This window comes from Micropterus salmoides, unplaced genomic scaffold (assembly GCF_014851395.1).
Source record: "Micropterus salmoides isolate LMB-PRFRI ecotype aquatic unplaced genomic scaffold, ASM1485139v1 Ms_hic_scaffold_11, whole genome shotgun sequence".
NCBI lineage: Eukaryota > Metazoa > Chordata > Actinopteri > Centrarchiformes > Centrarchidae > Micropterus > Micropterus salmoides.
In genome coordinates this window covers 32,123,339-32,150,224 of record NW_024040152.1, presented here as the reverse complement: position 1 = coordinate 32,150,224, position 26,886 = coordinate 32,123,339, and the positions used below count along the sequence as shown (strand labels likewise).

The window sequence follows — 26,886 nt, the reverse complement described above, 5'->3', positions numbered from 1 at the left end:
TCTAGTGTTGCTTTCTAACATCCTCTGCTGAAACTCCATGAGAAAAGGGAGTTGTCACCACAGCTAGAGAACTCCTCTTCAGCTCAATATGAAAAAAGCTAGACCTGCACTGCTTTAATGAGGGCAGAATGAATTCCTGACAAATTTCTTGCTGCATCTCTACTGTTAGACTATTTTTTTTATTTTGTTCCCTCTTCAAAAGATGTCAATACAGGCAGTGTCTGATTCTCTCTTCCTTTCTTCTCTTTGCAGCTTTCAAGAAAGAGGACAGCGGCTTTGATGAGGTAGGATGAAAACAAATGAATCTTAGCTTGTGACATCACTGGCCCAGTTTCAGGGCTACCACAGTGTTGTACGCTATATTTTTCACAAAAAAAATATTCATCAAGGTCTTGTCGGCCAGATGTTGTCAGGACTGCATTGCAGTTGGGTTTATTTGGATGTGGATGTTGCTTTAACTCGGTGCATATGGTGTGTAATATATTCATGTGTGGGGCATGGTGGTTTTCCCTCTCATCTCAGAGACGTCCCTCGGGGTCAGTCACCATCACAGGGCTTCTCTGGCCTGCCAAATTAGACACCACCAAATGCACCAACCATATTCTCTCTGTGTGAGCACCCAGGGCTCCAGACTTGCTTCTCAGCCATCCCACAGCTGTCCCAAACATTGTGCGCACCGTCCCGAAGTGAAAACTGACTGTGTTAAATGCAAAATCCCTGTTTTTCATACCAATTTAGAATGCTTTTCTAAAATGTGTGGCTAAACAGCTTGTTTCAGGGTGCTTAATCCACAGATGATGATGAAAGTTGAGGTTTGTCCACATTTATGACCTCTCGTTCTTTTTCAGCAGGTACGGTGTTCTGGGGAATTGAGTCCACATGTTTTTTCCTGAACTACCCAATGCAGTATGATGCAGGCACGTGCCTAAAATTCCTAAAAACACCACCACTCCCCTGCTCTTGTCTCAGTGTAAAATTCCAATTAAATGGGTGAAATGGGGTGTGTACCTGTGGCTTTAAGATGCATCGATCCTTTTAGTTTGGCCAACGTTTGACTCCACGACATTACACAAATGTAAATATTGGCTTTATAAAGGTGATGTGACCACAGCAATAGGAAACACTAAAAAGTTCCCTTTTTATGCATCCAGCAGACACAGAGATTACCATACATTTGGATTTCTGTATGTGTGCACTTCATGAATCTAAGTCCATATTCACTCTCCAGTCAGCTCCAGTTTGTTCCTCTACAACTCCTGGGAAAAATATCTGGCTGTAAAGTTGTGAGCCGTAAAAGCAAAACAATGGGCTGAAAGATGCTGAAATGCTCCATAGGCCTGAGGGGAACAGCAGAGTTGGGGATAATTATTGCCGTTTGTCTGTCAGCAGGACTATGGAAAAACTACTTGCCTGATTTCCATGAAACTTGGTGGAAGAGTGTAGCATCGGCCAAGGAAGAACCAATTACATTTTGGAGCAGATCCGAAACATGGGGCAGCCATACAAATTACTTTTCACTTTTGTTTACAGTGCCAGATAGGTCAGCTGTAACGCCAACAATGGCAAAATCAACTGAATTTGTCACTTAACATGAACCCATAAACATTAAAGTGAACGGTGTGCCGGAACTATACATACAACAAAACATAACAGCCACCTCAGACATCGTGTTTGTAGAAACAAATGCAGGGTAATGCAAGTACATAATAAATACACAACTGAGATGACGAGGCTTCAGTTTTATTCGATTTTGACGCACTGTAATTCTAATAATTTTGGAAACATATCCAGACATATATGGCGGTTGCTCTTGCAGATTTGTATATCATTGAAGTCTGGACTACTGGCCTTGCAAGAGGTCTCTGCTCTCAGTGCCCTTCTAGTTTTTATTGTTTTGTTTACAAGTCTGTGTGAAGTTTTGTAGCAGTCAAGTGTAAAGTAAGTACAACAGTTCTCAAGTCTCAAGTCTACAGCTCTGGTGACTTGCTCTTGTGTTGTTGTCACCTTGATTGGCACGTCATTTGAACCATTGTTAATAAAAATATTGATTAGTGTAGGTCTGCAAAGCAGGTGTAGGCTAGAATTTGCAGCTATAATGTTGCCAGGAAAGGTACCAGTATCTATTAAGAAACGGTTATGGATAAAATAAAATAAGCAGACATGAATGTCCAGCAAACCTTACAAATCAAGATGCTTCCTTTTTACATGCTTTGATGTAAAAATCCTATCACAAAGCAGTCATTTGATTTGCAACATTTTCCACATGGTTAAAACAACGGGAGATATTAAAGGCTTACTTACCTCGGTATAAATGGTTGGCTAATGTAAATTGTCTCACAACACATTTTGTTGTATTAACCAAGCCTAGATGCTTCAAGCCCTGCTGTAGCACAAAAGTGGCCACCTTTTGTTATGGCAAGCTGCCTAATTTTATCCAAAAACATTAATCCATCCTGTAGACTCTTTTAATTGTCCTAAGAACAGTGCAACAGTGTTATTTTGCAGCCCTCTATAACATATTGATTCCTCTCAGTTCGCTGCTGTAGGCGGCTGGTTGATAAGGCAGTCGATAGGTCTGAGGATGGGATGTTGTGTTGGTGTGTGTTTTTATTGACAAGGAAATCCTGCTTGGTTGCTCTTCTGAGTTAAAGTAGCAGTGAGTGTTCAGTAGTGCTCAACCTGCACTTACTGCAGATGGCTACCTAGAGCTGTGTCCTTGTTATAAAGCAACCACATGGTCTCTAAGCCTTTTGGAACCTTTCCAGTGTATTGCCTGCATAAGGCAGTGGCATTGCTTAATGAATAAGTGATAAGACACAGGGATGCTTTGTGTTGATGTGGCAGACACGCTGCCGCTGCTGCGGTCGCCTGGTAGATTCCTTTATTTATTTTTATCTGATAGACCTGCTGAGATCCAGAACTGTGATCAAGAGAGATCTGAGGGCAAACAGATCAGTACTAGACTGATAATCAGGCTGAATTTCCATTTTTATTCTCATCATTTCTAGTCTGTCTGTTTGTGTTCAAATTTGTTTTTGGAAGGTCCCGCCTACAAAGCTCTGATCAGCTTATTTTTCCACCCAGGGAAACAGCCATCAGTGAGCACACACAGGCCTATTTGAATCTCTGAAAAAGTAAATGATGTCTGCAGCGAGTCAGGCTTGGAATCAGGCTACTTCATAATGATGACAAAAAGGAAATACAGAGTACACTTCGATCCCAATGAGCAACCTAAAGGCAGACTAAAGACTCTAGGCCGGTATTTTATTGTCCTCTGCTTGATCATGAGTAGGGTTGTATATTAAACCTCAATACTTTTTGAGAATTGCTTGTGAAGCCAATAAAATAATGATAAAAAAATCTGGGATCCATGTAAATAAACTTGTTAAAGCTCTCTGCTGGGCAAACCATCAGATAGACACTGTTTCTAATTTACCTCAAACACACACTCAGTTTATTAGGTACACCTATTTAGCTAAAAGTAATCCAGTCTAATACAAGAACGCTGCAATACATTTTGCATTACCGTGACGACTGATAAATCGGCCTGTCCGGTTTAACAGTGGACAAGCAGTTTCATATATTTAGTTAAAGGGAAAAAAGGAGCTTTATACATCTGTATGTACCCTCAGTTAAAGTATTGTTTGGTGTTCCAAAATTCAGATATTGGATGGGCACTGATATCGAAAACAAAACCCTGCAGCCTCAGCTGTAGTGTGGTGGTGTGGTGTGGATGGGGCAATGAGGATTGCTACACTGTAAGACTTTCCCATTGAGAGGAGAAGTCTTTGTTTTTGTTGGCTCATATGTCACAGACGTCACGTATATTTGGCAAGTTTTCTGTGATTATTTGGATAAGAAGGTAGAGCCCACATTCTTGTTCGGGAAGGGATTTTTGGGGTGAAACAACGTGAAGCAGACCATTTCTAGAAGTCAGTGCGATGGGAATTAGCTTGGCCCGTTTGCTATAAATGGGTCTTGCTGCTAAGGAAGAATGTAAAGAATCTGCGAGGGGAAAAAGATTCCTTCCTGTCCAGCAAGACGATGTTTTCAAGAAAGTGAGTGGTGGCCTACAGCTACATTATGTGAACATAATGTGAGCCTGGCTTAAAACAGCAGAGTGTGATTGTATATGTGCATGCATACCGTCTGTGTGTCTGGAGAGGCAGACAAGAGACTGAGAGCATGTTTGCCACTCGTGTCTGTTGAACTAATTATCATTTATCATTGTGAATAGGAAACTATGTGTCTGTTTAAACCATAGAGATGGTTGGTCAGGCTAAGAGGTGTGAGCCTACAACCAGATATTCGGGAGAAGCAGAGATTCATAGTGCTTTTGTTTCCTAGGCTTGATGTCTTGACATTTAAAAAATATGCAGGAACATTGACATGGTGACATCACATTTGATGAAAGTTGATATAGCCAAGAGCCGACCAGTCCTCTAAACTAAAATAGGTCATATGTCTGATCTGGCGCCCCTATTACTAGGACAACAATGTTCGTCAGGGGCTTTCCAACTATTACATTACAATGATTCTTATAAGCATTTTCTAATTTGCCACTGCTGTGGTCAATGGCAGTCGTTCTCAAACTGGGTGGCAGGCCACCCTGGAGCGGTGTAGAGCCATTACGGGGGTGCACATGACTATGGGGAAAATGTGGAGAGCATAAAGAAACTGAGTCAATAAGGAACGAATGAATGCTTTCAAGTTCCGGTGTGTGAGATGTATTCATGACATGTACTAGATGGACAGATTTCCTGCAGGGAAGAGAAGAAAAACACATGATTTTGGTAATAGGTAGCCTATGTAGTAGAGGATGGAGCTGGAGCCAGTGGGTGGCTTGCCTAACTTAGCATAAAGACTGGAAGCAAGGGGAAAGTTAGCCTGGCTCTGTCCAAAGTTTCAGGCTAGCTGTTTCCCCCTGCCTCCAGATTGCATACTAAGCTAAGCTAAACACTTAGCACACACTACTGTGAGAGTGGCCGCGTTTATCTTATCCAGCTCTTGCGAAGAAAGCCAATAAATGTGTTTTAACAAATCTTTAACTATTCCTTGTTGACTGTTCGTAGGATACGGGATACCAACGGGTGTTTCCTGTGTCATAACTCAACTCTTTCTGTCACCCTTCCAAGAAGTTTTGTAGCACTATAACAATGTCCTGCTACGTCTGCCTTTTGCTTATCAGAGACACACAGCACAGTGTGTCGTCACACAGCCACGAGAGGTCACCTGTTAAAAAATCTGAACAGTAGATGTTTTCAGTGTTCAGGGAGTTTTATTCCATGAGAAAGTGTTATTCCGCCTTAAAATATCTGACCGAAGAAGGAAATCTCTCCTCCCATGTGGATGAAAGATTTTTGAACAACTCTCGCCCTCCTCTTTTTCTCTCTGTCTGCTCTCTCTGTCTCTAATGGAAAGAGTTACTGAAACCTGACTGGCTTAATCTGAATCTGTGGTAAAAGTGCTGCACTCAACAGAAAGAGCCTGTGGTAGGCTTTGATTATTGACGATGGACTCTCTGCATATCTGCTTTGTGTCTGTGGCTTGATTGTCATGAAACCATTTGCTGTCACAGAAATTGTCTACAACAATTAACTTAACCAAACTGTCAGGTTTGATTCAAGGCTTTTGATTAGGTTTTTGATTGATTCGTGATTGTTAACGAGGCAATGAATTTCTCATTAGCCATCTTTGAATCTGTGTTCTCTTTCTCTTGTGCTCTTTGTCTCTTTTTCTGACTCTTTGCATCTCTCCACTTCGTCTTTGTCACACTAGAACTTCATTATCTTTTCTCAGTCCTATTTCAGCTCAATAATTTCATGTGTTTGTGTCAGGATGAAGAAATTAATGCAACAAACGTGTTTCTAAATGACTGGAAGCTCTTGGAGAATCCATTAAGAACAAAATGCTGTCATTAGTTGCAGGGGTAAATCACTCTGAACTCTGTGGAATTTGTTTAAAAAGGAGGAAAAAAAGGCAGTGCTTCCACGTCATGATTTCTTGCTGCTCTCATCTGTTTTTGTCACGGTATGAGCCTGGAATTATAATGTTCCATCTGCATTCAGAGCAGGATTAAAGTAGACCAAAACAAATTCAACCTTGTTCATTCTTCATGTTTTACCAGTTTGAATTAACATTTCCAAGACAGGCAAATATAATTTAACATCCCGTTTATAAAACTGCATAACATGAACGGTTTCTTTTTGACTGAGACATGAAAAAACTTAATTTCCCATTGAATTGTTTCATCAGTGTTTCCCTGTTTGTACATAACATTTATTTGGGAATATAAATATGATGTTGTCATCAGCATTGGTTCAATTTGGCGTTGTATAGGGCTGAATGATAAATTGTTTTCAAATCCAAATTGCGATTTGAAAGAACGCGATTAGCTAATCGTGAAGACGGCAATTAAAATGTAGGTCAATTACACAGCGCATCTGACCCCGTTTTAAACCGTCATGCAGTTTCTGTTGTTATCCTTGTTCGAGAGACTTGCTCTCCAATCACAAGCGTCACACAGGTGGACACAGTCCGCACAAGGTGTTTTATTTTGAAAATCGTCAAAAATAAACTGGCCGTGAATACTGAACTGTAGCTAAACCTAAAAAAAATTGCATGTAGAAATGCACTATTTGCAATTTTATAATAATATTATTATAAAATTGCAAATAGTGCATTTCTACAAACTATGGAATATGTGGCAGAAAAAAACGCATTTAGATTTTTTCCCCAAATCGTTCAGCCCTAGTGCTGTAATATAATGCAGAAAAAAGGTGGCCTTTACTGTTCTGGACCAATGTTTGCTTCAACAAATAATGCTTGTTCTTCACCCAAGGGGTTGAATGGTCAGAGAAAGAAGTTGCCATAGAGTTTGGAAGTGGTTTGCTGGTTTCAGAAGATTTTTACCACTGTACAGTATGTTCCTAATTTACAGGTTTATTTTAATAATGATATCCTCAAAGTAAACACAATTGATAATCAAAATTCTTAGTTCTTGCCATAGGTTTAGTTAGTTATCATAACATTATGCAGTAATTGTAGAGATGCTCATATCTGGCAACAACTCTAAAAACAACAGGGAAAGACCCACGGTATGGTAAGTTAGTCAGGCCGTAAACTATGATGAGTGCTTATAACAAACATTTTGGGAAATAGTTTGGCCTTTCACTTTCATTTTCTCTTCCAAAAAAAAACTCACTGATCGTCTGTTGACTGCTTTTACCTTCTTTTGATGTATGTCTGATTTCTCGAAGCCGAAATAGAAAAGTAAATAAAGTCTAATCTTCAGGCAAGCATTAGTGGCACATACAACAACACTTTAATCTCAGTCGCTGGATTTTTGGTACCGAAATGCTTTTTGGGAGTACTGTGTTATTTGGCTAATGTTTTCTAATATGTACACAGACTTATATTTATGGCTTTCATCACCTAAACAGATACTGTAGCTTTTACCAGCATTTCTCATCTTTGTACCAATGATTCAGCTTTGGGAGAGCTCCAACTGCCAGTCAGCACATTTGAAATGCATACCAGTAACTGTGTTACTGTCAGCTTTAGACAATAATCTGATTTCCTAATCATTGTTTATTTGAGAGACCTGGTTTCTGTAATTTGGGCAGGGAAATGAAGAAAAATTATCTTCTCACAGAAAATATGAACTTCTTAGGCAGGTTTACGTATAACTGACTTTTTAAACATTTTGGAAAACTTACAGAACTTTTACCTCCACTATATGTGAGCAGCAGATGCTGAGGCTAGCTGGCAGCATTTTCCAGGACCCCTCACACTCTCTGTCCCCTGCATCTGAGTGACTCCCCTCAGGACATCGGCTGCGCTGTCCAGGCTGCAGAACTCAGAGGAGAAGTGCAACCTTTGTACCCAAGGCTGTTCAGCTCCTAAACCAAACCATCCCTGAACTCCTTCTCACCCCGATCACCACTTCCTTCACTCCCCTGCACACACTTACGCATACAAGCACACGCACTCTCACTTAGTGATTCATAAATTCTTGCAATACTGGACTATGATCTCACCCATCTGCTATGCAGAGGGCTGCATTGTGCCTTGAATTTATACACACTAAAAGCCACCTATTTAGTGCTTTAACACACCCTGAAGTTTGCCCTGTTAAAATATATATATATATATATATATATATATATATACAGTATATAATAAAAATAAATCGTGTTTATATGTCAGGAGTAACACTTGTTACTTTCGCCCTGCTACACCTGACCACAAGTGTTTTCTTTTGTCTCACTGCTAATGTGGTGACTTTTCTGTGTGTTGCAGCATTTATTAAAACATGTTTATATCATATTATACCAACAAAATATGCCAATAGCGTGGGTCAGAAAGACAGAGGTCTAATTCAGCCAGATGTTTATGAGAAGGCGTTTCTGGACGTCTCTATTAGAAACATTAGTCTCAGGTCAGCTGATAAAGTCGCTTTGTTCAGATAATGCAGGAGGAGGGCAGAGATTATTGGGGAGAAGACTAGACCACAGGTACAGATCACATTATTAAGTCTTCTCCTTGGACTAGAAGAGGAAGCTGCATGCTTATATTAAGAGAGAGCTTATATTTATTTTGGCCTGTCTCCTCAGGAGGTCAGTGGAGTAGGTGTCAGTAAAAAGCACTCAAAATGCAAAACAAATTTAAATTCATTTCAAAATGTGACATTTGTATAGGCCTATTCTGTAAATAGCTTTTTAATTTTTATCTTAAATGTATTTTTATTTTCATTTTTGTCCTATCTTTCTAAATTGTTTCATTTTTTCACTGGTTCTGAAACTGCTGCAACATGCAAATATCCCCAGTGCAGGATCAGTAAAGTCTTAATTTATTTTAATCATGTCAGGTTCATAAACAATTTCTCCATCTAACCATTTCCCCCTGCATTTATATTATATTTATATTGTATCCTTAATATAATATGAAATATTCTAAACAATTCAAGTTTGGGCTGTGAGGTTACTTTTATATTTAAAATAAAAGTTTAATTACATTGTTTTATTTAAAGATAAAGGACAAATATGTTTGCAGTTACACATTAACAAGGTCACAGTCATGTTTATTTATTAAATACAAGGGTAACACAAGAAATCTAGCTTGTATTGTTTTACTTTTGACCCACCTGTGTGTTACTTTTGTCCCAGCTGACAGGCTCGAAAGTAACAATGTGCCACTTATGTTTAAAGTGAAATTATATGATAGTCGTTCTGCATTTGTACAAAATACAACCTGATATTGATAGACCACACCTGTGAGTTAGTGACCACAGCAAAAATATATCTCTGTCTGAAACATTATCTATTAAAATCAGGTTTTTCTGAAAAATGGCACTTTCGCCCCTGCTCTCCCCTACATGAATTACTATGTTTGATAATGTACTTATTTTATTTAGTAATGCTGCAATGGACTATGGTGACAAGGTTGATATACATCTGCCTATTTATTTCTTAATGTAGTAGGCTATGTTTATTATTTATAATTTATATAACTTGAACTAATCTACGGGTCTCGCAATTGCCCCATGGGGTTAAATAAAGTGTATTGAAATTGAAACTTGTATTATAAGCAAACACACAGAGATGACTGAATAATCCATGACCTCCCATAGAAACTTCAATGAATCAATGTGGACAAAATGGCTGACGGGTTTTTTGATGCATTTTCCCTTGTGACACCTCCTCACAGGGTGAATGACAGCTTTGGTCGCATCTCTGTCAGACCATTAAGCCCTGATGAATATAGAAATGGCATCAGCATCACTCTCCTTCTAAGAGCAAGGTCAGAAGTGTGACTGTCTATTGGCTGAAGCATTTCCCAATAGAAAATTAGCCTGGATAGCGGGTAAAACAACCAAGGCAGAGTGCCTTTCAATAAATGTTTTTTCTGGTTGAAGTTTAATTACCAATGCTTATTTTGACAGCTTTTTCCAATCAGTGTGGCGTGTTGATAACATTCCCTGAAATGACAGAAAAGGCTGTTGATTACAGCGCTCTTGGGTTGTTGTAGAGATCCAATGGCATTTATGTCCTACATGGGTATAGGATGACTGGAATTTAATAAAGTGTTAGCCAGAGAGTACCAGAGATGACTGGGGGTGAAAAAGCAAAGGACCTATCAACCTGTAAATCAGCAGAGATAAAAGACCTCTGATGAAAGAATGAGATGGGCCAAGGTGGGATGGAGGCAATTCACCCTCCAATGTGGAGCACTTTGTGGTCCTGATTAGAGTCTTCCCTTCACCCGAGATAACAGCGTTTGGGCTCGGATCAGGTCACCTTGCTGTGGAATGTTACCTTTCCATGTCACCCTCTCTACTCTCGACGCCTGGTCACATTATCAGACCTTCAGCTTGTTTCCTTTTAGCCACATCCTCCATAAGACACAGGGTCAGAGGTCACATGGAATCATGATAAGCGATCAGACGCAGTAACAGCCGGATGATTAGAAATGAAAGGCGAGGGTTTGGGAATGACGTTCAGAGAAAATTAGGTTGTTTCAACGTTAAACCTTTTGTATCAGCTTGGCAATGACTTTTTGCTTGTTTGTCAGACTTGGGGCGCCTGAAATCCATGTTCATGACAGATGTCTAAGATTAGCATAGCAATATTTGTTTGACATGTTAAAAATGCTCTTGACAGTGTAGAATACAAAGTATCAGATCAAATCAGATTCCTTCATTGTCATTGCACAACAAGTACAACAAAATTTTGTGCGATCCTTAAAAATATCCACATATTAAAACAAACATGACAAGAAAATTAAAAATATAAAAAGTTTGAGCATAAATGAAATATAGAGCTTATACAACTTTATCAGAAAAGATCAAACTCGATTATAATGTTAACAATTGATTAATCATGTCAGTGATTTATGAAATAATAAGTAACAATGTGCCAGCAGCACATTTGAAATAAGTGCTAACACCAGCATGCTCACAATGATAATGTTAACAAGCTGATATTTACTAGGCAAGGTTTGAAAGAGTACTAGAATATGACTTAAAGCGTATATAAAATGAAGTGCATTAACATTCCAGCGTACCATCCCCAGGTGTGTAGCACACCAGTGAGCCCCATGTCCAAAGCAATAATAATTTCCTTTTCTATAGACAGACATTTGCAGCATGTGCATACAACTGATTATCAGTTATAAATATACAACAACCTCTTGCGAGAATTAACCAGTTAAGACGACAAAACGCAGACAATTGCAAAAAAATAAAATGCGGACAACAAAGCAAAAAGAGCTATGGACACTGCGGAGGGTCCAACAATTAATATTAGGCAACATACACCAGATAACCGACAACACAGAGATGTATAAACAATGTAAAGCCAACAGCAGCTTCAGCCATCAAACACAGCCATTAAAGCAAAAAGAGAGCCTGTACAGTTTTTGCACACCGCATAGTTTTCCTTTGGAGATACAGAGTTACCAGCATCACAGCAGTCACCTGATATATTATAATAATAATAATAATAAATTTAATCTGTTTCTGCAGCAGAGAAGGTGAGGAATGGATGGAGACCGGCAATGCTTTTGAGGTGACAGAAGGCAGTCTTGGTGACATGGTTGATGTGGTGTTCGAAAGTGAGGATACTCTCAAAGATGACTCAGAGGTTGTGGATGTGTGGGGATGGAGATTGGGTGGAGTTGTTGGTGTTTTTTGTGAGTGATGTGGGGCCGATGATGATCATGTCAGATTTATTGTAATTGAGCTGGAGGAAGTTTGTTTGCATCCAGGTTTGTATATCGGTGAGCAGTTGGTCAGAGTTGCAGAAGTAACTGTGGTGATGGATTTAATGGAAATGTAGATCTGGGCATCATTGGTGTAGCAATGGAAGCAGAGACCATATCTACGTATGATATTTCCGAATGGCAGGATTAGATGATGAATAGGAGAGGACCAAGCACCAAACCTTGGGGGACACCTTGTGACAAAGGAGCAGTGGAGGAGGTGCAGTTGTTGATGTTAATTAACTGTTGTCTGTTGGTGAGATGAGATCGGAGCCAGGAGATTGTGATGTTGGAGGCGGCAGTGAGGTCGAGCATGATGAGGATGGTGAGGTGACCGGAGTCCGAGGAGAAGAGAAGGTCATTGGTGACTTTGAGGAGGACTTTTTCAGTGCTGTGTCATGAGCGGAATCCAGATTGAAACGGTTCGAACTGGTTGTCAGAGGAGAGGTGGGTTTTAATTTGAGCAGCAAAAACACATTCCAGAATATTTGATAGGAAGGCGGAGATCGGTGATGGGTCTGAAGTAGGACATGATGTCGGGGTTGAGACCAGGTTTCTTGAGGATGGGGGTGACAGCTGCATGTTTGAGCGGTGTGGGGACTGATCTGGATGTGAGCGAGGAATTAATGATTTTGATGATGAGTAGGGTGATGGATGGAAGGAGGTATTCATTCTTGTGGTGAACTGTCACAGCTCTATGGGGGACAGAAGTGAGAAACGAGACAGTGACTGAGAGTGGGGAAGTGGGGACAGGGGAAGTAAAGAAGCTTCTGTAAATAGTGTCGATTTTGGATTGAAAAAAAGATTGTCTGAGCAACCTTCCTCCATAATCTGCTCTGGGTGCTCTGCTCAGTCATTTTCAATGGATAATATCATGTAATTTGTTTCTTCCACCCCTGTTAGCAGCCACAATCAGGGTTGGGAGGATTACTTAAAAAAAAATCTAATCAATTACAATTACTAATTACCTGTTGAAAAATGTAATCAGTAACGTAATCCTAGTACCACAAAAATGTAGCCTGGTTAATTTTAGTTTCTTTTGGGTTACTTCAATACGAAATACGCAAATAAAGACGAGAGAATCAAAGATGCCTCGTCTGCTCAGTGGCTTTTTACAGAAACATACAATTAAATGCAGCGGGTAATTAAAACTGCTTGGATGATCATTGGTACCCATCGCCTGAGCAGTGATATCGGTGAGGTGAGGTGCCTACGCAGAACCCAAAGGATACTAAAGGACAGTACCTACCCAGCCACAGCCTGTTCACCCTGCTGCCTTCTGGGAAGAGAGATAGAAGTTTCTGCAGCCACACCACCAGACTGCAGAGCAGCTTTTCCCCCCAAGTTATCAGACCTTTACACTCAAATTCATCGTCAGCACTGCTGTAGCAGAGGGGAGTTACAAACTCAATTTCGCTTTATTACCTGTTGTATGTTTACAAAATAAATCTACCTACCTACCTATAAAATATACTATTCTCATGAAATCAAAATCGATGTTTAAGTGTTTTTATATGATTTGCCTTGCACTGGGCCTACATCATATGGCAGGATCTGGCCCATCAGTGACAAAAAATGTTGTTTTGTAGGTATTCTTGATGATATTTTAGTGTGTCATTTAAAATGTTGATGAATCATCCTGCACCTGTATTAATTAAGTGACCAATGAAAAGCTTTCTTAACTGTTTCTGGGAAAGGGTACCACTGATTACTGCACAAAAGCACTTTATTCTTTATTCATAGATTTTTGCTAACTGAAGCTAACTAGCTGCCATTAGCTCAGTTAGCCTGCAACTACTGGTCAAATTAGCTCACTCTGCCCGCATTGGGAACTCAGAGCACCGGAGTGTATGTTTAGGTTTACACCTTTACTCAAGTACTGGAGGTTTTCAGGCCAGGGGCGGGGGGACCCAGCAGGGAATGTTTGCGGGGAGCGGCGGCGGGCGAGCGGTCAACGAAACTGTGCTCAGCAGCCTCCCAGTGAACACGACATGAACAGGACTGAACGCAGCCTCATAAGTTGACTCAACCCCGGGGTGAAGAGCCAAACCGGCAAGAAAAGCACCTTCGTACTGTATATGCTCAAACTGGCCTCCGTTGCTGTGTTCACTCACTGAGCGCTGGCATCAGCCGCACAGAGTCTGCATGACGGGGTGGTGGCGTAACCACGAGGAACTACTGACTACACGCTAATCAATATCTGCGACAAATCCCTCCCTAGCTTTGTGTTTTTACAGGAAACCCATAAATAGCAAATAGCACTCCGCTTTCCGTTTTATGGAAACTCTATATAACTGTATTCTGATTCTGTCTTTTTTTTTCTGTACTGTAACGGAGTACAGTTACTTTATTTTTGTATCCTGATTATGTAACGCCGTTACATATAATTCATTACTCCCCAACCCTGGGTACAATGTTTACCACCTTAGTTTGGCATGTTAGAGTGCAAGCATTTGCTAATTAACACTTACACAAAGCAGCTGAGGGTGATGGGAATGTAATTTGTTTTGCAGGTATTTGCCAAGACATGTTGAAATGTGCAAGAAATTTGAGACACTGAACCAAATGTCACCCTACTGGTGGCACTTTTGGAAAAGTCGAGACATCATGAAATTCATGAAGTCACGAGTAGTCATTGGGTTTGAAATGCAGGGAGTGTCCTGGAAAAAAACACAAGGAAGTTCATGTTATCTTGGCTCTCGAAAGTTTTGCACATTAATTCCACAGCCATGCAATGTTTGACTTGTACAGCTATAAATATGTTAACTGAAACAAATAGTTTTGCCAAATGCCAACAAAAGATTTGTAGAGAAGGCATTAGTTATAAGTATTTGTTTGGTATCATTACCAAATACAATATTGTTTAACTGAATATATGTTTAGCCATAGAAACACCATGGCCCTAAGGATGCATTATCAGACATGTGATTGGCAAAGGGCAAAAAAGCAGGAAAATATACAGAGCGCAGAACACGTGAAAATGTTAGTTCTGAATCTGTTACTGTGCAATGAAATGTTGTAGCCACATAACCTTTTAGTTAATTCACACCAGTTTAGCTATGCCATTATGAGTTGAGTTAGTGTGTGGTTGCTATGATAACATTTACAACATTTTTAGTGCATCTAAACTTATATTATGATATTGTAATTGTCTATTTGGTTAATGTAATATAATTTTTCTGGTCACCTAATTGAGTCTTATTGCTCATTTTCTATCATTCATTTTTGTTATATAAGTGGCGATCACAGAATTTACACAGAATGAATTGAATATTATATAGAACAAGATACAACAATTATTTAAGTAGCATTACATAACTTATGTGATTTAAGTCATGTAAGAAACCGTTATTTTAAGCCAAACCATGATCTTTTCCTAAACCTAACAAAGTTGTTTCGTTACCTAAACCTAACCAGACTGCCACGTTTCACAACATTAACCACGTGCCTGCTAATTTTATTTTGCAAGTCCAATCTCATGTTGCATTTTTATTCTTGCTAACTTGACCACAGAGCCCTACCTACATGTACAAAAAAACAGGGTGTTAAAAAGCAACGCCAAGGTGTCTTGATAAGGCGTCTATATGTGACAACCTAGGATGAAAATGGGTTGGATTGCCTTGAAATGTTATATGCCAACCTTGGTGGTCCCCCGACTTTTCATCTAGCAAGATCCTCAGATCAGGTTTCTTAATGTGATTTATGACCAAATGTCTCAGTATTATTTTGTGTTTAGTGTTAATTAGCAAATGTTAGCATGCTAACATGGTAGGCCTAAACTAAAATGGTGAATATTGTAAAACTTTATACCTGCCGAACTACAAAATGTAAGCATTTCATTGAACTCATCTTAGCATGCTGCCTTTAGCGTTAAGCCCAAACCACTGCTAGCATGGTTGTGCTTTTAGTCTCGTTACTGCGCTAGTTGTCTGAAAAGCTGTTAAGGAGTGATTTTGATCACAGATCATCCCTCAATGAGAGTTTTATTTTTTTCACATTAAAAGATAAAGTATGTTAAGCTATCTAAACAGGTGCTGATTGATGACTGCCAGTAAAGGTAGGGGCTCAGACTCACCTTTCCTTTGATGTGATTGCATTGTGGAGTAATTCACATGACTTCTGTGTTCATCCTCACTCACCACCAGCACCAGAAATATCACACTATTTTCTGAAGGGCATGCTGCCTCTGCACAGTCTGTAATTGCAGACACAATACATATTCGATTGCTATTGTCAGACACTCATCGTCACTGTCATATTTCAGACAACAACATTTCCAACCAGTGGCACGACATCAGAACAAGCTATAGCCCATGGGTTTAAGTAAGAGAAATGAACTTCAACAGCAGAAAACAGTTGTTATGTCGTTATTGTTTTTTTTTTTTTTGTTCAGTCGTTCCTTTGATATCCCTGGGATGTGCAATCGTGTGAGGTCACACTGTGACTAGCATATTGAGTGTTGCTCTCAAAAATGTCTGGCAGTAACCACAGTCAGGAATTCATCATTTAATTTTCTCATGCCATGCTTCTAATATAAGCCTCTGTCACTTCTATATATAAAAAAAAAATGTCAGCTGTAGTAGAAAATAGATGCTTAAGTTTTGAGTCAGAATGAGATTAGTCTTGACTTGGTGAGAGAGAGAGACATTTGCCCCGTGTCTGATTTTGAAGCTTATTACACTACAACTTGGTACATAAAACACACGTAAGCTTGACTTTCTTGTTAGTACACTCCTGCCTAAGGTGCATGCTTGGTCATGTGTCAGCCTCTATTGAATGTCCCAAACCTTCCAGTGGACCACCATGGGACCATATTTTGGAAAAAGTATGTACGGTAGTCAATGACAAGACACAACACATTTTTGGATCCCATTTTAATTGTGCCCTGAATTACACATGATGTTGTGTAATGTTGTGATGACATTTATGTGTGGAACATAGCTTAGTTGCTTAGGTAGTAGTTAACTAGTTTACAGCGTTAACATGCTGGTGACATATATTGTGTGAGTTTATTGAGGGGTTTCACACTAAACTAAATGTTAGTTTACTCTTTTAATTATGGCTTTCTTGATGTACAAAATATTCTTGACAAACAGCATATATGTAATTCAGGGTACAGTTCAAAGGAGATAAAAAAAACATGCTTTCTCAAAGCGGAAGGGAGGGACTTTTAGGCTTTCTATTGCATTGAGCGGATACCTGGCTCTTCCAGCATATGGAGAGACAATCAGTGTCTGATCATAGCAGCATTGCAGTGCAGGAGAATTTACCATCCAGCAGGCCTGAGGGAGCTCTGTGCTGTCATCAGCACCCTTTGACACCTGCACTTGTTTAGAGGTTGTGATCACCTGAATATAGCACAGTGTTGAATGTCTAATGGCGCTCAGTCTGTGATGGGGAAATGTAATCACGAATCACATTTACACCTTTATAAATAAATTCTTGCACTGCATGTCTGTTGGGAGTCAGCAGTGAACGTGCATATACAATAAAATAAGATGTTCTGTTCTTAATATAACATAGTGAAATGTTGCAGTGAGCTGTGTAGGGGCTCCCCTGGGTGATAGCATCTAAAGCAGCCAGGCAGGCAGCATCACTGTGTGGGTTGCATGTTCTTTCTATATGTGTTCATGCTACCAAGGGTTAGCAGCAGGGTTCAACGGACATGTAGTGTTGATGTGCCAGTAGTGGAATTTAGAGAATATATTTGCCATTTTTAATGGGGTAATTTTTATTTCTGCATTTCTGCAAACAAACATCATCAGAGCACCACGCCGAATGTGCTCCCAGCAAGTTTAATCGAGAAACATCTAGAAAATTTATTAGATAGAGCCAAGCAGGTGTCATGGGGACAAAAGAAAATTGTGCTCTCAAATTAATAAATGGGTATATAAAAATGACTTATTCTTGCTCCAAATACTTAATTCACACCGTTTCCAACCAGCTGTTAAGGGACTAACTGAAATTGGTGATGTGAGTCAAATGTTTTGACCTGTGGTAAATTAATTTTTTACATGTTATAGGTGGACCACACTTGATGAAATCCAGTTTTAGTTAAGCACCAATGCCGCTTTGGTTTAAAATGGTCTAAGAGGAGTCACCAGATCCAATCACAAGTGTCAGTGTTGTGGCTTTGTGTTTGAAAATCACCTCAAGATGTCCTGTGCTCCTTCTTGTTTGACCTTTTGAGATCTTCTTTTCTCCTTTTCTCCCCTGAGCTGGAGGAAGACATTGATAGATACCCTTGAAAGCTCCTCTCTCCTGCTTGTGTGTGTGTGTGTGTGTGTGTGTGTGTGTGTGTGTGTGTGTGTGTGTGTGTGTGTGTGTGTGTGTGTGTGTGATAGATGTGTGCAAGGGTGCACCACATCATGCCTGCTGCCAAAGGGACAGCGCTCCACATCCCTCTCTGTGGCTGAGTACAGCAGGGTGGAGATGAATATAGAGCCAAGATTACTCATTTATTCTTGTGAGCGTGCACGCGTGTGTGTGCGCGTGTACTTGTATTTGTGTACTTCAACGTTTGTAATGTTTTTCCAGTTTTCAGTTCATGAGGAGCTACATGTACATTAGAAATAGGACCTGTTGTTAGCTATAAGATAAGCACTAGGTCAGGTTTATGTTTGGATAAATGTTAAAATCACTGAGGCCACAAACTGACTCGGTAAAATTATCGCACAGAGAAAAATTCCCTCATTCTCTCATATTTGAGTTGAATTGTCAATACTTTATTTGCCTTTATTCAACTTAACCTCAGGTGGGCAATGCTAGTAACATTTCTCTTCTCATTGTCTAGACTCCATTAATGTATATGCCTAGTTTTATGCTTACTGCCAACACACTTGAATATGAGCATTATGAAATAAAACAGTAGCTGAAAATTTTGAATCAAGAAGCCGGGGGGTGTTTTTGTTTTTCATTATTCTGCTGCTGTGAAGACAGTTATGAGTGGTCATAGCTATTTAATAACAGAGAGCCAAAACAGATGTGGGATCAGCAGCCTATGAGCTTCTTTGACTTTTGGGAAGAAAATGAACAGAAAGGGCACTGAATGCAAAACCGATAAAAATAGAAAAATGGGTATACTGGAGAAATTGTGTATTGGCTAAAGAGTGAAAAATTTATTGCATTAAAGCTACTCTTACACATGATGATTTACTTCCAGAGTAAAAAGTTACTAAAAGCCACTTTGTGTACGTTTGAACATTTCTGACCTCTCCTTTCACTTTGAGTATTAACACAGACACAGTGGCAAACCTTGCTATTGTTACTTGTAACTTTTGACCTGCCAAGTTACAAGGACTGCCCAAATGCACCATTGAGGCTTAAAGAGGGGTAGGTTTTGGGACATGTCTACATGACTGACATGCCTCCTATTGCAGTAAGTGATGGTGGTTGCTGCGTCTCTGTCCCAACTCAACTCCAACCAGGCTCTCTTTCGTTTGACCTAATTTGAATTTTCTGGCTCTATTAGCTGACAAAGATGGTGAGGAGTGGTGAATCAAGGCTCTGAAACATCCGTCACTGACCCTACAGCTATGTTTTTCTACAGCCTCCAGCTAAGGTCAAGATGATAGTGGTGAGGGTTAAGACCGGGGACTTAAATTAATAAATGAATATACTGTTGTTAAAAATATACATGTTGTGATCATTCCATGAGCCCAATTTTAGTGTAAAGCCTTTTAGCTTCAGTGAACTCATTAACTTTGAGTGCTGTGCATGTGTGTTGCCTCCATATGACTCCCACTTTAGCGGCTAATCCTGACTGACGGTCACCGTTCAAGTTGTCGCCACCAGCCATGTTTATTTGGCTTTGTCAATCTGATTTGTGACAGCTGCTGGCTAATCTGCGCGTGTTGGCCTGCGAGGCCTCAGGTCAGAAATTCGCCCAATCTGAGGATGAACTGAAAGACTGTTAACCCTCCATGTGCTCACTCAGCTCTCTCTTCCCTCTGGAGGAGTCCATATTGAAGAGTAATTTAATTTTACTCAGTTTAACTTTACCCTTCCCCCGCATCCGAGGATTAGCACTATCTGTGTAAATTAGCTAGGACTCTTCTGCCATCACTCACACCGGTCTCAGGGTCTCGAAGAGATAATTCTGGGAGATGTAGTGTTGAGTATATTTATAGATGAGTTCTCTCAGCCATCATGGTCAGCAGGAGGCCCCGAGCACAGCACAGAGGCAGGGATAGCATCTCATTTGAAATTTGGAGTGGTCTAATCGCAGTCTTTAATTAACCCTCTGCTAATCGGCCTTGGAGGAAACCTAATGGATTAAATATTGCTGAGGTATTAAAATGCAAATGGAGATGAGGAGCTGGCCTGGTGGGCCTCTGTCGTGAAGCATGCCGCGATGATGGTGTCGAATGTGATGTCACATCCATCATGTTGAAGGCTGTAGAGCTCGCCCATATGCTCAGAGGTTCTGTGTTGTTGGTGTGTGCAGGCAGGAAATGGGCCCTGACTGTGCACCAGAAGATGTGATGGAGGAAGGTGATTCCAGGAAATGAGACATAACAAGGGTAATGGAATGGGATATAACTGTGAATCAGCCTGACGGTTATGTTGTGGGTTTAGTGGGTCCTGCAGACTGCCTATTACCCTTGCAGATTTTAGGCAAAGTAAGACTCTACATCCCTGCTGGCCTTTAGATGATGCAAAGTCCATTACACCAGCCAAAGTTAATGTGTGAGAGTTTCTTTAACTGTACAGCCTTTGGAGACAAAAATGTAAATCCTGGCCCGGCTGAACATAAACTGGGGAAGTTTCGATTTTTTGGTCGGCATTAAACTCAAAGGCCACCACGATGCCCCTTGGTTGTTTTTAGAGGCGATGACAAAGGATCTTTCTCTTGTTTAGTTGGGGCTATTTTATTTGAAAAGGTCAGAGCCACCAAAAACATTGGCATATAGCCTCAATAAAGTTGTTGGAAATCCAGTTGTCAATTTTTTAAGGTGCCTTGCTATGGAACAGTGTTTCACAGGTCCATTACTGACCATTACTTACTAGTTACTACGAGTTCTACTCTTAACCACTAAACTTCACTTCAAATTTCCTTGTGGTCCAAACAGTAACTAAGAAAAGGCCAAAATTCGAACAGGCAAAAAATGTAATATACTGTGTAAATATCCCCCATCTCAGGTGGCACCGGGAAAGAGGCAGGGTACACCCTGGACAGGTCGCCAGTCCACAAGATCAACATCAGTTAGGCAATGCCCAAGGTGTCAGACCAAACCGATAAATTGACAGAATTCACCATCCTTAGACTTTCATAGCAGGGCAGACAGCAGTCTTTCTTTATGTTTTTCCATCACTGCTTGTCTCTTGTGCAGAGCCAAAGAAATTGATGTGGGCCCCAAATGTCAAAGCAAATATTGCCTTTAATGAATTGCCTGTGTGTGGGAGGAGAGAGGAGAAATAAAATCATGCTTTCTGACCTTTGGAGTAAAATAAATACCAGCTCTTCTCTGTGACAGAATATTGTTCTTCCCTTGTCTAAATCTAGATTTTCACCACAGCCATTGGAAAAGGGGTCATGGTTTGGTCACGGACTGTGTGTTGGGTGTTTTGTGGGACTTTGTGTACACATGTTTGTGAAGGCATGGCTATGTGTGAATCTGTATTTACTCTAGCATTTCATCCCCATCCTTAAGACCGAGGAGGCCCTTAGAGAGGGAGCATGACATTTTTAGGTGGCCAGAAATGGAAGAGGGACATGGGAACATTGCATCTTGGTTGGTGGATTGCAGGCTGTGGGTGAAGGTTAGATGGATACATTGCTTTGCTGATAAATTGGGCCAGTTATAGGCTTTTGACACAAACTGAATACTATTCACTTGAGGTTATGAAGGGATGTGATGCAGGTCATATTTGTATTTTAGAATTGACCAATCCTGTTGAGATGTATTGGCTAAGGCAAGCCCCTGGTTTCTGACTTTAATGAGACATCAGATGGTACCAAGTAGGCTACAGGACTTTTATATATTATTAATGTCTTATTTTTTCTAAATAGGCCTTTTGCACTCTGCCAGGAAAAACATTCTGTTGAAAAGAAATATGTTTTTGAACATTTCTGACATGGAAATGATCTAATGGTCTAAATAGTTATTGAGTTCAGCACACGCATATTAGAGCATCCATGAAAACGACAGCATTGGTTTGAACTTGGAAGTTCATTCTAGGCTTTAAAATCTCTGCAGTGTAAATAATCTGTGTAATAATAAACATACTCGCAAATGGAATTACCTCAGGTTTCCTAATGAAGTGTTTAAACAAACGACCAATACTATCAAAAGAATCTCAACTGAACACTTCCTAGCTGTTTTGGAGCCTGACTTTGATCCCACTTTTTAGCGATGCTAGTGGCATGGCTGAAGGCATGGCAATGTCGGTCCATCTGCTGGTTTGTCTGTCCTCTAACGTCGCCTGCAAATTAAAGTTTTCACTTGTCCTGTGAAAAAAAGGATTAGCACATTTGGCATAGATACAAGGTGGCCAGAGGATGAACTGAGCTTTGTTGTATGTTTGTAAGTCTCTGCATGGCCCAACACTGTCAGCCGCTGTCAATCCAATAGATCCCTGCGCTCAAATGATCAATTGCTTCTCATGGTTGAAGGTGATCGGGCTTTCTCTGTTGCTGCTCCTAGGCTCTGGACTGACCTTCCTCTGTCTGGAAAAACTTGTCTTTCATTGAGTACTTTTCAGAGTGCGCTTAAAACTCATTTGTTTTCTTTAGCATTTGATAATGCTCTGTAACTTGTGTATGTTATATGTTTGCTGTGTTTTTTGTCTCTTTCTCTTTTATACCTTCTTTACAGCACTCTGGTTCCACTTGTGGTGTTGAAAGTGCTCTATAAATAAAGTTGAGTTGAGTTTTCTTCGAGCATTACTCTGAGGTTCACATCTGCCAGCTGCCTACTCTCATTGGCTGTAGCTTGTTGTGGCATTCACTACCAGTGACCACACTTTTCACGCCACAGGGCGTCGCACATTACACACCACATTAATTTCTTTATTGATTAATCTGATGATTTGACATGATCCTATCAGGATTATGTCTTCAAATGTTTTCATCTGACCAACAGCCATGAAGGAAAACATCAAAAATTCTTAATAATAATAATAATTTTGATGATTAGTCAATTATCGAAATTGTTATATTTCTGTTGATTGGGTTATTGACACATTTTTGCATCTCTACACGTTAGCATGCTAATGTTAGCATTCAGCTCAAAGCAACACTGTGTAAAAATACAACCTCACAGAGCCGCTAGCATGATTATAGACTCTTAGCATTTTTATCATGTGACATGAGTTACTGGCAAAGAAAGTTCAAGGCCATTCAAAACCACTATCTTTTTTAACCTGTTTTTGTTGACTAAACCAGTGCTTGAAGTGGGCCGGTACGCACTGGTACGCAGTACCGGCATCTCAACATTTTAGTCTTTGGCGTACCGGGACATTTTCTTGCGTACCGGGACTTCTCCCAAGCTGCAAGTCAGTGTCACTTTTTGTGAACCAACCAATCACAGCCTGGGTGGGGCGGGACATTTAAAAATATTGACAGATAGGCGTCATTTACACTGAGGACGCTGCGGACAGGTCAGAATCAGAATGTCTCCATCACTTTTTGAAAGCTTTTGTTAAAAATGTTCTGAACAAAAGCAACAATAAATGTTAAATAACAAAAGAATATGCGAGTGAAATACTCTGCAGAGCAATGCATCATCCATCCTGAACTCTACTGCTACTGTTCTTCCTCTTCACTTTTTATTGGCTGGTGCTGTTGACTTCCCGTCACTGTTACAGTTAATGATCTACATACTGCCACCTGCTTACTGGAGGAGACTGTAGCAAACATTTCAAATATGCACATTTTAAAATTTTTATTTTAGAAAGGTTGAAAATACGGGATATTATAAGGGAATAATATTTTAACGGGATAACAGCGGGATAGAATGGTAAAATACAGGAGAATCCTTGGGAAAACAGGAGGGTTGACAGGTATGTCTTTAAGGTATTTTTCTTGCAAATACACTTGTCGGTCTGTTATTACTATAGAACAGCAAATGACTTGATGATTATTTGATTGTTAAGTTAATTAACTGTGTATGCAGGTCAGGAAGTTGTTAATGCTTCTGTTTTCATAACTTGAAAAGATGCCAGATGTAAAGAAATTGCCTGTGGTGTAATAGTTAAATGAAATTCTGGATGACTTAGTCGCTGGTATAAAAACTAATCAAATTTAAAGATGATATTGACAGTTTGAATGATTTTGAAGTACTGAATTGGAATGATGTGTGCCAAAAAAATAGACCATAATGCACGGAAAGATGACTGTGTGAGCGAGGAGCAGTAAGAGCAGGAGACTCCTGTAGGTGGCAGGCAGCTGTACAGAGCTGGAGGCATTCTGCTCTCATGTTGATACAGGTGATTAAATGGTGTGCAGCAGCTGGTGCCTATATTAAAGCATCTAATCACCCTTGAATGATGGCGGTGACATACTCATTCAAACCTCATTTAAATCAAAGCAACAAGCCTAAACATGGATGATATGTGTTGGTGGCCCCGGACCACTGCACTCCAAAAATGTGCCAAACACACAACAGGAAAAATGTCAGTGTCTGAATATTTAATCAGCACTGCAACACATGCTGACATGACTGCAGAATGCTGAATAAGTGGACCCGCTAATTAAGCAGCTAGTTAAATCAAACACGATGTATGTGTATGAAGTTGCATACGCGCATACCACTGTGGATTATAAAGGTGCAGTCAGTATCACTTTGAGCTAAATAAATCAATGCCTCATCAAGTTTGAAACACAGGCGGAACTAGTGCAGTCAGTAGAGTGCAGATCTCTGCCAGGTGCGTCTGAGAACAGGGAGTGCAGGGCAGCCTGTGTGTAGGCATGAGAAAAGTGGAATGAAGGTCACGTTTGTTTGTATTGTATAGTATAATTTATGTTTTCTTATATAGATGTATGCAGCGTTTAATAAAGTGTTTTAGTGTAGTATAACTTTTATAATATTCATGTAAGTAGAGTATTTTTGTAGAGTATAGTCATTGTTATAGTTATTTAGTCACAATAACACACATTTCTAATTTATTACACAGCGATCAGAAAATGAATTATAGTTAACATTAGATGAAAATTCGAACTTTTTTAGACGGCTTTGATTAAAGCATATAAATGAACATCCGTTACATTCAAGCACAGAAGTAAAGCACAATGGTGATTAAATCTATCACCACCAGGTAAATCTCTCTGTAGTCACAGTAGTATATCAGAGTTATTGAATCAGATGTCTCTGGCAACATTCCTGCGCTGGTGCACTGGTGCACTGGTAATGATGTGTTTTTCCCAGAGCCATGTAGAGAGAGCCACGATCCACCATTGCTGTAAAATGATAAAGTTCCATTAGAGAGAATGTTTTATTATTTGTAAGATATTTGGAATAGGCGTTTACATTTACTCTACCTAAGTCATGGATTATTGTCCTGGAAATAAAAAAGGAAACCATTTTTTAACACGAGCCTGGGCCGAGCTCGCCTGAAGGCGTACGTCATGACCGCATGTGATTACTCTCACTGACCAGAAGGGGAGACAAAAGTTTCCACACTTACCTCAGAAACTTTAACTATAGCCTGGATTTGAAAATGTACTGTGTAGTAGATTATAACAGGAAAAAGTGATCTCTAATAACAGCAGCATTATGCTGCACACACTAAGAGTTGTTTAATTATGCTAGCTAACTTAGCTATCTGTTCAGTAAGCTAGCCTGGCTAAAAACCAACACATGCCTCTTCAGTGGTTTCAGTAAGCTTAAGTTAGGATGTCAAACCCTTCTGAAATTATATTAACAAGCTATCAAAAACAACTAATGTTGACACTTCTAACACTTTTAGACCACAACAGTGTATGAACTTCTGGATGAAACGCCATTGTCTGCCTTTTCTGCTGCTTCTCCTTGGTCCGGTCCATGTGGGAACCTCAGGTCTGAGAACTAAGGCGAATGCGAAAATCCCTTAAACCTGCATTCTATTGAACAGCCAGCAGGGGGCGACTCCTCTGGGTGCAAAAAGAAGTCTGGTTCCATTAGAAATAATAGTAAAATGACCCTACTCAGTAAACACTTTCATAATGAGTTTATGGTCTCAGTCCCTAGTTTCATGTCTTCTTTAATAAAATATGATGTTCATTTAGTAAATGTAAAGAGCAAAATAGACCATAAAGCAGAGTATGCTTCAGGGCAGGACTATCTGTGATTGACATGATGACCTTTCAATCAGGCTTAAGCGACTCGTACCCACGGCACTGTGGAAATGCTGTTGAAAAAGCTTGTTAGGAGCTGGCTGTTCACTTTCTCTGGTGAGTATATTTAGTTTTCAGACTGTGGTTAAAATCCCGGTTAAAATGACAGTTAATGTGTATTACAGCTGCACCTGGCTAAGCAAGCTAGCTAACGGAGCCGTTAGCCTCACTGTCTCTTCCAAGAAAACGGCAGTCCACAAACTAACGGGTGACGTCACGATGACTACGTCCACTTCTTTTATACGGTCTACGGTCCGGTCTGACCCGGTCGGAACAAAAAAACAAACAGAAACAATTCACACGCTTGTTGAATCAAAGTAGCTTGTAGAACAAGCTGTTGACTGTGAAGCGGAGGAAATGATACAGGCCACTCCTGAGTGCACACAGACTGTATGGGCCTTATCTGGAAGGGCAGTGAAACCGGTGTGACGGTAACACGGATCTGCCCGTTTAGAAGTGGATCCTTCCGAGAGTCAGCTGATCACCTGAAACATATTATCTTTTTAAAAGAGGTTTGACCTGAAACAAAACTGATTTTGCACATTTAAGAAACAGCATTACTAACACCACAGGCAATACATACAGGCTAATAAAGAAATAATTTATGGCTTCATTTGTTTCATAAGACTTACACTGCATTAGGTGATATAGGCTACTGGTATCTGACTGACACATATCATCACTAAAACTACTGTCTCGGACGCCCAATGAAATCAACTTCTGCACATCACACAACAGCACAAAAAGCCCACAGAAGAGTGAGGCGGCCATATGACAATCATGTTTTTCTTCCTGCTGCAGAAAGCCAGCAA

General features: G+C 40.0%; 1 protein-coding gene across 1 annotated transcript in view; it reads left to right on the top strand.

Annotated features, from left to right (window-relative positions):
* The window catches only part of cdk14 (cyclin-dependent kinase 14), a 198,214-nt gene that overhangs the window by 9,307 nt on the left and 162,021 nt on the right, over positions 1-26,886 (top strand). Inside the window, exon 2 of the mRNA XM_038712296.1 lies at positions 253-284. Within this exon, the coding sequence (XP_038568224.1) occupies positions 253-284 (32 nt within the window). The remainder of the gene's footprint in view (positions 1-252; positions 285-26,886) is intronic.